The sequence below is a fragment of the Urocitellus parryii genome, chromosome 1 (assembly GCF_045843805.1).
Source record: "Urocitellus parryii isolate mUroPar1 chromosome 1, mUroPar1.hap1, whole genome shotgun sequence".
In the NCBI taxonomy this organism is placed as follows: Eukaryota; Metazoa; Chordata; class Mammalia; order Rodentia; family Sciuridae; genus Urocitellus; species Urocitellus parryii.
The window spans coordinates 9661481-9676255 of NC_135531.1; the positions used below are offsets into that span (position 1 = coordinate 9661481).

General features: G+C 40.8%; 1 protein-coding gene across 2 annotated transcripts in view; it reads right to left on the bottom strand.

The window, feature by feature from the left end:
• Ctnnd2 (catenin delta 2) overlaps positions 1–14775 on the bottom strand; it is a 706435-nt gene that overhangs the window by 43670 nt on the left and 647990 nt on the right. For both annotated transcript variants that reach the window (XM_077795427.1, XM_077795424.1), the window contains one exon: positions 3226–3436. In XM_077795427.1, the coding sequence (XP_077651553.1) occupies positions 3226–3436 (211 nt within the window). The remainder of the gene's footprint in view (positions 1–3225; positions 3437–14775) is intronic.

Here is a 14775-nt window from a genome sequence, read left to right on the forward strand (position 1 = left end):
ACAATAGAAAGAGACTATGATGCGTAACAAAAAGCAGTTTTTAACTTCTTAATTAAAATGCCAATACATCATAGTGTTATAATAATATGTGAAGGTCAAAGGAAACATTGCCTTCTTTTTAAGACTTTAATTTTGATTCATCCACTAGACTGGTATCATATAAACTTCTACTTGAAAAACGATGAGTATTGATTGAAGGACTTGAACATTGAGTGCTTTTAATGTGACAAGTGATTATAACCCAAGCCACAATACAGAGTTCTTTTCTGACAAGTAACAGTTGAGACTGTTAATAGCTTTTCTGTCTTATGACAAAAGACACAGACACATTCAATGCTATTTCCTATACAACTGTTAAAAGCGGAAAAAAATATTATTTTTGAAATAGACATGATGGAATGCCCATGATGGGTGTTTAAAATGATGTGAAAAGAACAATATCAAGACTTCAGAGTATGAGACTCTTACAAGAGTTAATAACAATTACACAATGTCTGGTCTTCACCAGAGCTGTCAAATCAGGGGTGACTATTCTGAACAGTCATGCCAGCAGCAGGATCCCAGTCCCATTGGTTGTGCTCCAAGATTCAGTGAGTGTTGTGTAATCACACAGTGATGGCCAACTCACCAGCCTGGTTAATATCACTGCATATTTAGGCTTGCATATATTTAGAAATAAAACAGATCTATATATAAAATGGAGGATCATAGCTAGGCATGCTTTTAATGCCTGTGGCTTCTAATATTATTTCAAATAAAAATCAGATATACACTAAATTTATTTTTGGAAGTAATTTTTTTAAAATAATAATTTAGGGTGGACTTTTTGCAAGTATTTTAATAATTACCTAGTATGAATTGATACTCCTATAATTTCCAGTTTTGAAATCATTCCCAATTCCAAAAAATCTATTGTCAAGAGTTTCTCTTTTATTAAAATATTGCTAGAAGGTGATGGGAATCTCAATGTCTCTTATGATAGAATTTAGTGAGTTTCATGCTGAAATATGGAGCAATTCTCTTGGAATGACTTGGTTTTAAGGGCAATGAAAAGAATAACAAAACTGAAGTACAGATAGATAGGAAATGAGGAATTATAAAATCCTTGTTTTACCCCCTCAATTAATCAATATATATATTTTTAAAAATTGGCAACATGGAAGAATGGATGAGCTTTCCTATGCTGGAGAAATACAACTGAAAAGGTGCATAATTCATTCCAGTTCGACACTTCTTATGCAACTCAGAAACCCAGGTTGTTGACATTGAAAAGAAGATCAAGGAACAATGAGACAGGACAAGTGCCATGGAGAAAATTTTAGTCAAATTAAAGGACATTTGTGAGATCATCTCAAGTGAAAATACCTTCCCATTAATAATAATCAAGTTAGGACCAGATATAACAGGTCCATTTTTTTTGTATTGGCAGCAAATATACATACTGTATCACAGATAGTTTCTTCAAATGATTTTTAGTAATTTTGATTAACAGTTGTCTCTGACCATAGAACTGATCAAGCATCTTTTCTCTATAAGGTTCCAATAGTGAGGCACACTGCTGTAGAGAAGCTCACGGGAAGGAATGGAGTATCATTTCCTAACTCCCTAGTCTTAAAATTCAGAGAAAGTACTTCAATCTTTGAATGCCTCATGGACATAGACAAACTGTTAGAGTGTTTCTGTGCACTCCAACTAGAGATCCCAAGCACCTACTGAATCTATGCAAAGAAAAGCACATACCTGCAGTGTATGCATAACATTATGAGATATCTGTCTCTCTCTCTCTCTCTCTCTCTCTCTCTCTCTCTCTCTCTCTCTCTCCCTGCCTACTTACATACATACCTACAGGTTATCTTGTTGTTGTCCCTGCATGGCTGCAAGACTAGGTATTGTTGGATCCATGTCCTTTGACTCTGTGCCCTTCATTGCTGCATAACAAGTCATCATGCAGTATAGATGGGGAGGGTGTTGTACAGCATCTCTGTCTGTCTATCCATCCAACCATATATAGTTATAATTCAAGCCAACAATCTGCATCATTATTGCATGAGTCCCATGGGCCTTCTCTATCTGGTACAGGAAAGTATTCAAATTCTAATGCTGAATTGTTGATTGAACCTATTTCCAAATAGGTTCTCAAGGTGCTTAAAACAGAAACAGTGAAATCTCTGAAACACATTAGTAGCATCTTGAATTAAGTTAAATAATGAGACAGCATTTCCAGAAAGTCTCCAAGTGCATTTCTCACAGTTTCTAATAATGAAAGAAAAATTATTTAGCATTTAGATGTAAAGGAATGAAAAATCTAGAAGCAGACAGACCCTTAATAACAAAAGGTTTACCCTTTTAATCTTCTTTGATTACACTGAGGGACTTCCAGGAGGCAAAATTTAATTAAGGTTGGTGCAGGTTTCTGTAAAAATTGACAGCTCTCTGATATACTAGCACCCTGGCTGGTGGAGATATTTTTTAGTTGTGTACACTAAGATACCCTTGGCTCCTCAATCACACAGGGAAACATTCCCATTTGTGGCAGTGCAGCTGCTTGACACCCCGTCTTATCTCTTTTTATTCCATTTGTCTGAAAGCTCTCCCTTCTCCCCACCATTTCCTCAGGCTAGGAAATTTCTGCTCATCCTTTTGGGCTTGATTATCAGTAATTTCTGGAAGAATATTATACAGCCCCCCCCCCCGGCTTTAGATTGCAAAATATGGGCATAACAACTTGTTAAATTAAGTGGTTTGTCCCAAACCACAGCTTGTAAGGTGGGGTGGTGGGCTGGGACTGAGTTTACCCTGACTGCCTCTTGCTGTCTTCTCCCCGGTTGGTGCTGTGTGATGAGCTACTATGCAGAGCTAAAGGGGCACAGGTCTGTCAATGCCTGGACTCGCAACCACACGAGGACAGTAACAAGAAGAGTCCTTCAGGCCTCCAGGTTAAGCGAGTGTCTCTTGCAACACATTAGCATGAGGGTTGGAATGTCAATTCTACCTTTCCAATTTCTTGGCCATTGCCAACTCACAAGTTATTTATCAAATCAAAATTCACAGTGAGATTAGCTTTCATGGTGAGGAAGGAAAACTGGAAACCATTTGCTTTTTTTTTTCTTCCTTGACTATGAGAGAAAAATGGTTTTGAGTGACAATCAATAGTGCTATCCACTGGCACACTTAGAACCAACCAACTCTGCCCCTGCGGAGGTGGGACGTCACCAGCCAACGTACTTGTCTCCTTTGCTCTTGGAGATGCCGACCAGTTTCTCGATGCCTCCCGCGTCCCGCAAGGCCTTGGCGTTCTCCATGTTCTTGGTGATCACCTCGTGCAGGGTGCAGCAGACGGCGGTCACCGTGTCGTCGGACATGGCCTTGCTCGCTGCGTTGTTGCTGTTGTTCCCTCCGGGAAGCCTGTGGACCAGGTCTCGCATGGCGTATTTGCCTTTGGAAAAGGAAACAGAGGGAAGAGTTGAGGAGAGGGCAAGCAGAGAAAGAAGGTTCAGGGAAAAAAAGAACAGAGGCAGCTGGACGCAGTAGAGTCACTTTCCCACCTGAGTGTTGACTATAGAGTGATTTCAAACATACACACAGAGAACACAGTGGTCCTCCCTCAAAACCCATGGGGCATTGGTTTTAGAAGCCTCCTGTTCCGCCCCATGGTTACCAAAGTCTGGATGTTCAAATCTCTTATGTAAAATGGCACATGCACATTTTTCTTTGTATTTTTAGTCATCTTTAGATTCTTTTAGCTTAACAAAATGTAAATGCTATATAAATAGTTGCTACACTGTATAGTTTAGGGAATAATGGCAAAAAAAAGTCTGTAAATGTTCAATACAGGTGCAATTTTTTTTTTTTAGTATCTTGATCTGCAGGTGGTTGAATCCAAGCATGAGGAATGCATGGATGTGGAAGGCCGACTGAATCTCCTCATGGTGAGCACCTGGAATTTGGTCTTAGATACATCAAGGATGAATCATGGGTCACTTCATTTAAGCTTTGGTCTATTTTTTCCATGTATAAAGGAGAATGACAATGATACCTGATTTACAAGATATTTTAAAAATTAAAGGAGTAAATGTATGGAGTGCATTTGACACAGTGATTAATGAGGATGCAGGCCTCACTAGACATTAGCCATCACTAGGTTCCTACCTGATGTATTCACAAAAGTCAAGAAAATGTATGTGATTCTAAGAACCCCCAAATGCCTTGCCAGGAGCTATCTTGGGACCTGTACTACTGAACAGGAGTCAAGCCACACATATATAGAGAACATGGTCACGCATGTGAGTTCTGACCCCTTTATAGCACAGAGAAGTTGCTCAGTGCTATCTGACTAGGTACCTGGTCCATCAGGGTAACCTTGCCTCTCTGGGATTTGCCTAGTGGGATTTTATTGTATGGGTCCCCTAATGTTTACTAATGTGGCATGTTTTTATTTGCACAAGAAATAAAATCTAACTCTGCTTCCTTAATTCTCTTTATCATTATTAATGTGGTCACTCCTGATGATAAGGGTACTTACAATGACATAATTATAGAGCCATTTTAATTTACCTAGCAGTTTAGGCAAGACAATTCATTTATCCCCTGCAGCTTCCAATTCTGTTTCTTTAATTTATTTATGGAAGTGAGTAAATGAGTGCCTGCAGCAAAGTTGGCTGTTCTTAAATTTGGGGGGTGGAATTGGCAAGTGTCCAGAATTATATTCCTGACTTGTCCCCTATCCCCCAGTAGACATGTGTGGCTAGCTCCTCAAAATTAAGCGGGCTTTTTACCTCCAGCATATACTGTCAATGATTCTTTCATTTGCTGCTAAATTCTCTAGTGCCCAGAGCCTGGGGCCAGCAAATAGAACCCCTTGGGAATGTGCTACATCTGAATTCCAGGCGTTAATAAATAAAACACAGGCCCTTGTGATTTTGGTATCTGCTTTTATCCTGTGTTCTAGTGGCTTATTTTAGTGTGGACAGAAAATGCTGATGTTTACTGAAATAGAAAAGAGTCTTCATCCACTTGGTGATGGCAGAGGAAGCGTCTGACAAAACTGGTTTCCTGAAAACTCCCACGTGTGGCATATTTCTCCTCTAATGACAGCACTCACAGTAGTCTGGAGAAGATATCTGCACATGGACAGTCCTCTGAGCAACTTGCCTTAGCTCTCTGTCATTGGACCAGACTGAACTTGGGCTAAGAGTTTACTTCTGTAGCACTCAGCATGCGGGGCCTCCTCTCAGCCCATTCATCCCATAAACCACGAGAAGATACATTTGAGATCCAAAAAGTGAGAAGATGGATGTGTCCCCCCCCCCTCTCTCTCTCTAAGGGAAATGATGGAGAAAGGGCAACAGAATTGAAAACTATTCCAATCCCCATGTGTATGGCGCCATTCACACTCAAGACTGCATGGAAGACTGGCTTTGTAACCTTGGACAATGTTGAAAGCAGAAACGAGGACAGGAAAAGGTTTGGCTGCAGCGTTTCCTAGTTGGGTTGCTACTGTCATCACCAAGTGAGCTCGGGCACACCCGAATGCGCAGTTCTATCAGGCTTCCCAGTCCCTGGGCCCTGGGGGAGACAGAGTTGGCCCTGTCATATTCAGGTGGCAGGAACCCTGCTGAGCAGCCTCTTCCTTCACCTCAGGGTGCAGTGCAAACACTGTCATTGTCCATGTGACCCACGATGTGACAAAGATCAGGAGCCACTCTGATTTAAGCCCCCACAATTTGACAATCCTGGGAAATGCACCAGAATTGTTGGATTTCTAATATTTCTAGTGAAATTCACTGATGTTCTTTCTACTAGGCGGTTAGAAATTTTTCATGTAGTCTGCTTATCCAGAGAGATACCTTCTAGTCTACACTTTTTACCATCTGAGAGAAAAATCATTCCATGAGGAAGAACTTTGTTAATTATATTAAGGGCGAACCTTATTTATCATTATTTTTTAAACTTTGTGTGTGTGCTCAAAAATGCTATCTTCTCACATTAGAATTTGAATCCCACCTTTACATGGAATCTGGGTAGCCAGGAAAGCTTCTAAAGCTCTTTTTAGTGTTTAGAAACTTTGAGGCTAATTGGGGTGTAGGGGCTGGAAAAATGGAACGTAGAATGCTTGTAGCCACAAGTGACCTTGTGTGGCAAGCTCATGACATCAGCTCAAGGAAGAAAGGCACTAGGGTGGACTGGAGTTGTTAGGGCAGCCCAGACACGGGAGGTGGACGTTTGGGACTGCTCTGTGGGTCAGGGGCAGCCAGTCACTATTTAACAAAGAGAACTCTGGGGCGTGAGGAAGGAAGTTCTCAGCAGTCAGCCGGAGGGTGGGAGAAGCATGTGACCTTACCCCTGATGATAAAGCTGTTAACTGCAGATATTATCAGCACTCCAACTCAGGGAGCTTGTCCCCTGTAACTGTCCCAGGCCCCTTGTTTCTTTTTTCCATAGGTTTCTAAACACTGGAAAAAGCTAAAACTCTTTCCTACTACCCAACAAGAATCAAGGTCCCCTTTCCTCCAACCCTCATGCAGGCTTTGGGTCCTAAGTTGCTGAGGCTGGCTTTGAGATCCTCCTGCCTCAGCCTCCTGAGTCTCCGGGATTACGTGCATGTGTTACTGAACCCAACAATTTCTTTTTAGGGAGAGAAATGATAGAAGCCAGGTTCTGCTATGGCTAAGGATGGAGTGGCCAGGACAACAGGTGGTGACTGTCTCTCTAGGGATCTTGAGGGGGAACAGGTTGGAGGTTCTGCAGGGGCCCAGGGACATAAAAGGCATCTGCAGCTCAGCAGTGGCTCCATGGGGCCCGGGGACACTCTGTGGATGCAGAGCAGGACATGGAGCACAGGGATCACCCTGGGGTAGAGCCGGGCACGGGGCATAGGAGGTGATGGCCCAGGCACCAGCAATCAGGTGTTGGATGACCACTCCCTCTTCTTCTGGATTTTGTCTGGTTTAAAAATAAGACAGTGATACAGACTGCAGTCTCACAATGGTTCACACTGAGAGGCCACTACAAGACTTCAGGATCCAAATGATAGGGATGTGTGACTACTAAGAGGTGGAGGTTGGAGAGGAGAAGCACACCGTGATGGAGAGTCCATGGGCTTGGAGTCCAATGCAGAGTTGAGGTAATGGAGGGAGGATGACTTGAGGTTTTCAGCTGCCAGTGAAGTGGAAAGTGAAAACCAAAGAGAACTTTAAAGCTCAATGATAATGGCAAGTGGATTTAATTTTACTTTTTCACTCAAAGGAAAATGTGCAGAAGTAGTTGTGCTAGTTTTGAACATGGATTGTTCCCATCAGAACTCATGTTGAGACCTGGTCTCCACTCTCACAGTCTTGGGAAGTGATGCGACCCGTGGAAGGCACTGAGGTCACGAAATCCATTCTCATGAAGGATTAATGTCATCTCTTGGGACTGAATGAGTTGTCGCTCTTGAAGGCCTGGATTAGTTTATGCAAGAGTGACTTGTTACAAAGGGAGGCTGTCCCTTGAGAGTTTTACCCCTTCAGGAGCCAGCTTGCCCTTCCCTTCCACCATCATTGGAAGTAGCCCAAGGCCCTCACCAGGTGTGGATGCCCCGTGGTGGATTTTCCAGCCTCCTGAACAGAGAGCCAAAATGTAGTCCCTGTCCATATACCTGACTCAGTCTCAGGTATTCTGCCATTGAGTACAAAATCAGCCAAGACACATTATACTAGATGCATGAGAGAACCGCTCAGCCAAACCCTATCAGAAGACAAGTAGGTGATCAGGTTCAAAGGACAGAGGTTTGTGAGGCACAGAGGACACCCTGTCCTGCCTCTATTTGGAGTAAACATGCTTCCCATGATCCACTACACGAGCCATACTGTAAGAGAGAAAAGCTCTTTACTTTCTTTATTTCTGAACTAAGCCTCAAAACAAAACAAAGCCTGACACCATCATCCCCACCAGACAAGTCGCTCCATCTTGCAGAGTTCCCAGTACAAGTGAACCCTCAGGCTGTTTCTTCTGCAGTGCTTGGTCTCTCGTGGAGAGCACCTTATCTATGACTTTGGTGGTACGGATATGAGACACCTACTAGAGGTGTCGTAATCATGTGGAATTGTAATCTGTGTTTCCGTCAGCGATAGACCAAGTGCAGCCTTGTAACTTGCTCCGTTTCTTCCAAATCCATGTGTTTAGCACTCAGCAAAACCATTTTGTAAATTCAGACTCTCTTCACAGATTACAAGTAAAAATTATTTTCTCTTTTATCATGCGTCTTGCTGGTAGTCTTCTAGTCAGAGCTATGGGCACCCAAGATAGCCAGTGGACTCACTCAGGAGACCTAACCAACTGTGCTGCCCACAGATAGTGCTCACTGAGGTGTGGCTGTGCGTGCAGGCTGGGGGGCTTTCATGCTCTTCTGACTGCTTCTGCTTCTGTGTTGTGTTTGCTTGTGACTCTATTTCTATTTCTGAACTAAGCCTGTTTCTGGTATTGATGTGCATGAGACCACTCAGCTCCCCCCGCTGGAAGCAGGAATTTTGAGGAGTGGTTTTATGCTTTGTAAGGTGTCAGACTACAGAAAAGTCCCCGGAGTTCCTTCCCATACTGATTATGATACAGTTCTCTGTTATCTGATCTTTCTTGTGCACTACCCTAAACTTAAATGTCTCAAATTGACTGGGAAAATATATTTTCTTAAAGAAAATTAGGTAGAATGGACAGAAACCCAGGAGCAGGAACCCACAGCTCCTTTGTGTTTGAGTCCTTGGTGCTTCTTTGGCCTTTCTGTTTCTGGAGCTGCTAGGAGTGACCTGTGAGTTTTTGCTGAGACACTCTGAAGTATTTTTTTTATTATTAATTTAACTCTTTTTTTTATTGTGATAAAAAACACATACCATAAAATGTACACATCATCAATTTTTAAGCAATATTAATTAAGTACCTTCATATCATCGTACAACCACCATCACCATCCATATCCAGAATCCTTTCCTCTTGCAAAACTGAAACTTTATGTATTAAACACTAATTTCCCCTCTCCCCTCTTCTCAGCACCTGGAACCCCTATTCTACTCTCTGTGTCTATAAAGTTGACTACTCTAGATGCCTCACGGAGTGGAATCATAGACTGTTTGTCTTTTTATGGGTTGTTAATTTCACTGAGCACGGAGTCCTGAAGGCTTGTCCACATGTAGCTTGTCAGAACTTACTTTCTTCCTCATGCATTTCACTTACCTGTTCATCTACTGATGGACAATTGAGTTTTTATTGTCAATAATGTTGCTATAATATGGTGCATAAATACCCTGTTGTCAGTCTATTTGTCTTTTGATCTAAAGTTAGTCTCTTACAGATAACAGATACTTGAATCGTGGTTTTGTGTGCAAATGATTGATTCCTGTCGTTGGAGACTCTAATCCAGTTACATGTAAAGTCACTGCCAATTAGGAAGGACTTATCTCCTGCCACTTTGCTGTTCTCTAAATCCCTTATTTCCTGCATTATTGTCTCTTTGGCGTGTAGTTGATATTTTTGTAGTGAGATTTTTAATTCCCTTCTCCTTTTCCTTTGTGCATGTTTTTTGTTTTCTTTGTGGTTGCCATGGGAATTACATCCAACATCCTAAAGCTATAAAACTCTATTTTGAATTTGTGTCAGGTTAACTTCAATAACATACAAAACCTGATTGTTTATAGTGACACACTATCCCTTTCAGTTACTGATGTCACAAAATTATACCTTTGAACATTACATGTAAAAAACATAAACTGATGATTGCTTTTAAAAATACATTAGCCTCTTAACATATATAGAAAACAAAATGTATAGCTATGAACCAAAGTTACCACAAAATAGCTTGTAGACTAATACGTGTTTTCTTCCTTATGCTTATTAGTCTCTTAAATCATGTAGAAAATAAAAAGTAGAGCTATAAACTATTGTTACAATAATATTGGCTTTCATAATTGCCCATCTTTACCTTTACGGAGGTCTTTCACTCCTCTTGGGATCTGAATTACTGCCTGGTGTTCTCTTATTTTAACCTGCAGGAATCCCTTTGGGGTTTCTAACAGAACAGGTCTAGTGCTAATGGTCTTTCTCGGTTTTGCTTATCTGGGAATGTCTTAATTTTTCCCTCACTTCTGAGGAACATTTTGCTGAACACAGGAATCTGGGTTGATAAGGTCTTTTTGTTTTTCCTTTGAGCATGTGAATATGTCAGTCAGCCTTCTGACCTCTGTAGCTTGAAATGATAAATCTGCTGTTAATCTTCCCGAAGATCTCTTGTATGAGATGAGTTATTTCTCTTGCTGCTTTCAAGAGATTCTTTGTCTTCCCACAATTTGATTATGATGGGTTTTTGCAAAATACCTTATTTTATTTGGATTTCATTGAGCTTCTTAGATGTTTATATTTATGCCTTTCATCAAATTTGGTAAGTTTTCAGCCCTTATTTCCTCTAACATTCTCTCTACCTTTTTATCTCCCCCTTTCTGGGTTCGCAGAGTGACTGTGAGTCCTCTTGATGAGTCCCACAGATCCCTTAGAATTGGCTCCTTTCCGGAATCTTCTTCTTTCTGTTCTTCAGACTCAATCATGTCAATGGTCTGACCTTCATAGTTGCTGATGCTCTCTTCTGTCTGCTCAAATCTGCCTTTGAACTCTTTAGTTTTCCTTTAATTTTTTTCATTTCAGTTATTGTACTTCTCATTTTGGTTTCTTTTTTCAATTTTGTATCTTTTTTGACATTTCCATTTTGTTCACACATAATTTTCTTGACCTTTTTTGAGTCTTCTTCCATTTTTTGAGCATCTTAGAGATAACTGTTTTAAAGTTTCTGTCTAGTAGACCAACCATCTAGCTTGTCTCAGGGAGATTTTCTGTTGGTCTATTTTTTTTGCTTTAAATTGTCCATGTTTCCCTATTTCTTTGTAGATGATGATGATGATGATGATGATGAATTTGTTATAGAAAATTGAATCTAATAATGTTGTTACTCTGAAAATCATATCCTTATCCTTTTCCAGGATTTAATACATTTTTGTTTTTGTTTTAATTGTTGTAAGCATTCTCTGAACTGTGGAGTAACCTGAGGTATAAACTTAAGCTTTCACAGACATTTCTGAGCCTACCTCTTTCCCTGGGCATGCACACTGACTTTCTAATTTCTGTAGCTGCTTTTAAACATCCTAGTCTTTAATGACTGGCTTCTAAGAGAAGAAAAAATTTTAAAAAACCCTCAAAATCCGTTGACATGTCAGCTAAAGAGGGGCTTGCACCTGGTGTGTGTGCATGTGCAGAACAGTGCTGCCCCTCTGCCTGCCTCTCTGTGATCAGAAGCAGATATCAGTAGAAAGCATGGATCTCCAATATTTGGTGGACAGGGTCCCTTGTGCCAATCCTGGCTTCTGGAAGTTGCATGTAAGCAACTCTAGCTGCCTGTCACAGGGTTAAAGGACCAAGGGATAAGAGAGGTGTAGCTACTGCTGGGGTAAAAACTAATATGGACCAAAATCAACTACAACTTACTGCATAAGCCTTTCCCTGGAAATTGAAAGTCTTCAATAGACTCCTGAGTTTCTGAATAGTTACATCAGCCAGATGCTGTTGGGGCCACAGTGACGGTGCTTCCTTCTCCTATACCACTCCCCATCCTCTCTGTACTCTGAGTTTACTTTTTCCCAATGAATAAAGAAATAAAAGTGAAGGGTTGATAACTATGTGATTGGGTATCTGTACATAAGTGTGAGTAGAGTTTCTCTCCCCTTTGCAGTGGAAGGCTATTGTCTTTGGCAATGCTTTGTGGATAGCTGCAGCTCTACCTAAAGCAAGTGGGCAGTTTTCTCTCTCCTTTCTCTTTTGGGGAATGTATGGAGCTCAATTTGTCACAAAAACTAGTCATTTATGCACTATAAGAATATTTAACCTATCCAGATAGTCTGTGGTCAAAGAGGAGATAGCATAAGGAAAATATTTGTTTCAAAACTGATTTATGTGCTTATAGACCAAGTTAGTGAAGCACATAAGATGGTATTGTTAGTTATTGAAAAAAGAAAACTGCTTATTGACATCTGATAAATCTCTTCTGACTGGTCTGGAGATTTCCGACCTCTGGAACTATCTGGAAGGATCTGCTTGCAGGAAATTTTCCTTTTCTACCAAAAATAGATGGAATATTACTGAGTGAAAACAAAAACCCAATATATGCTGTTTAATGATGCAGATAAATCAATGTTTATAGCAGCTCAATTCACAACAGCTAAGCTATGGAACCAATCTAGGTGTCCTTCAACAGATGAATAGATAAAGAAAATGTGGTATGTATACACAATGGAATATTACTCAGCCATTAAAAGAATGAAATTATAGTATTTTCCTGTAAATGGATGGAACTGGAGACTATCATGCTAAGTGAAATAAGCCAATCCCAGAAAACTAAAGGCCAGCCGGGCATGGTGGTGCACACCTGTAATCCCAGCAGTTTAGGAGGCCGAGACAGGAGGATCACGAATTCAAAGCCAGCCTCAGCAACACAACCAGGCTCTAAGCAACTCAGCAAGACCTTGTCTCTATATAAAGTAGAAAAAAAAAGGGCAGGGGATGTTGCTCAGTGGTTAAGTGCTTCTGGGTTGAAACCCTTGTACCCTCCTTCCACTCTCCCCCCAAAAAACCCAAAACAAAACAAAACAAAAAAACAAAGGTTGAATGTGCTCTCTGATATGTGGATGGGGTGGGGAATGAAGAACAGAAGTACTTTGGACTAGACAAAAGGGAATGAAGGAAGGGAGGGGGATGGAAATAGGAAAGACAGTAGAATGAACTGGACATCACTTTCCTGTGTTCATACATAAATACACAACCAGTGAAACTCCACATCACGTACAACCTCAAGAATGGGAAGTTATACTTCATGTAGGTATGATATGTCAAAATACACTCTTCTGTCACGTATAACTGAAAAGAACAAATACAAAATTTTAAAAAAGAACAATACAGACTGCCATCTAGACAGATCACAACAGCACTGTGCTAAGTGAAACAGGCCAATTTGGACATGGCATATGCTGTGAGATTGCACTCTGTCTACAATTTCCTGTGACTCTATAGTTACTTCACAATAAGAAACTAGCATAGTCCCATAGAAATGCAGGTAAATGTAAGGGCAGTAGAAATATTTGTGAAATAACAATAAGGTGTTGGTAAATCTTAGAGTGGCCCCCCTGGGCCCACACTGGGCTGGACAAGCATGGCGAAAGTCACAGCTATTTAATAGGGAGAAACACGGCTGTAAGTTCCCCTGGATTCTCCAGTTTGCCTAAGGATCTTGTGGGACTCTATTTTCTATGTGTATATAAACATTTTATGAGTCAAGAGATTGGCATAGCTTTTATATTTTCTGGGTGAGCTTATTAAATGGAAATCCTTGGTTTCATTGGATTAGGTAAACAATTAATTCTTTCTATGTAAAATTATAATCAGAGAATTAAAAAATGTTCCAGTGAAGACATACTCTCAGAATGATTTCAGCTGTCTGTCCTTTATGAAAAACAATTGTCTCATGAAAGCTTTTCGTAAAGGGAAATGCAAAGTCGGTGAGTGATGAATTAAACTAATGGCCTTGGTTGCTAGGTTAAAAAACTGTGCAGCAAAGGAATACAAGTGGACGTCGAATAAGGCAAGGAAAAAATAGTACCGAGACTCTTCAAGGACCCTGAAGGACATCTGAAGAGGTTTCAATATTTGGTACTTAAGGTAGAAAGAGTTATGTTATATTTTTAGCTAAGGCAAACCCTTGCAAAAATCAGACAAGTTTGGTAATTTGAGGGTAAAACAGAGATGTGTCCCCTCCTTGATTTTATTGTGTAATAAATTTTTCTTTATTTGTATCTTTATTTTTTTCCACATTTTTTATTGGAGCATTTAATGTCATAAATCTTTTGTCAGCATGATCTATTTTATACAAGATGAGGTTTAGCTCCTCATTTGTGAATTAATATAAGCCAATTAAATCTCCAATTCTGGTTTTATTTCAGACAAGCTCACATTATTTATTTAAAATGATAAAAGCAAACAGGTGTTCAAGTACACTGAATTCTATAACTGCTGTTTTATAAAGGGTTTGCTCTTCTTAACCTTATACAATTCTGAAAATTCTACTGAGTTATTGCATTTAACTTTCTCGATAGAAATTCTAACGTCCTCTTTTTTTCTAAAAGGCTGGTCACTCAACACAGGTGCACAGGCACACGGAGACATGCTCCAAAGACTTGTGGGTGTGCAGCAGGCTTGACCTCATTAGTCTGTGCATCTGTGTTGCTGCTGGGGCATTCAACAGGGCTCTGTGGGAGGACGAGGGGGGAGCACCCTGGTGGAGCCCCAGATCTCGCACACCTACCCTGAGTCTGCTCCATGTCTGAAGACACAACTTGGGTGCATTGTTTAAAAGTTACAAGTAGAGGAACAGCCTGTGCTGTGAGCATGAGCTTCCTATTGCCACCATAACAAATCACCACACGCTTCTTAGTTTACAACTGCACAGGTTTACTATTTTTCAGTCCTACAGGCTAGAAGTACAACACGGGCTTCGCTGGGCTAAGATCAAGGAGTGGGCAGGCTGCTGTGTGCCTGGCACTGCTGCCACCGTCTGCTCTCTGGCCTTTTCTGGGCTCTGGAGGGCACTGCATTCCTTGCAGGTAGCCTTTGGCTTCTGCCTTTGAAACTAGCCACGATGTGGGTTGAATCCCCCTCACGTCACATTTTTCTGACCCTCTTGTTTGCCCCCTTCACCCTATTCCACTTTTAAGA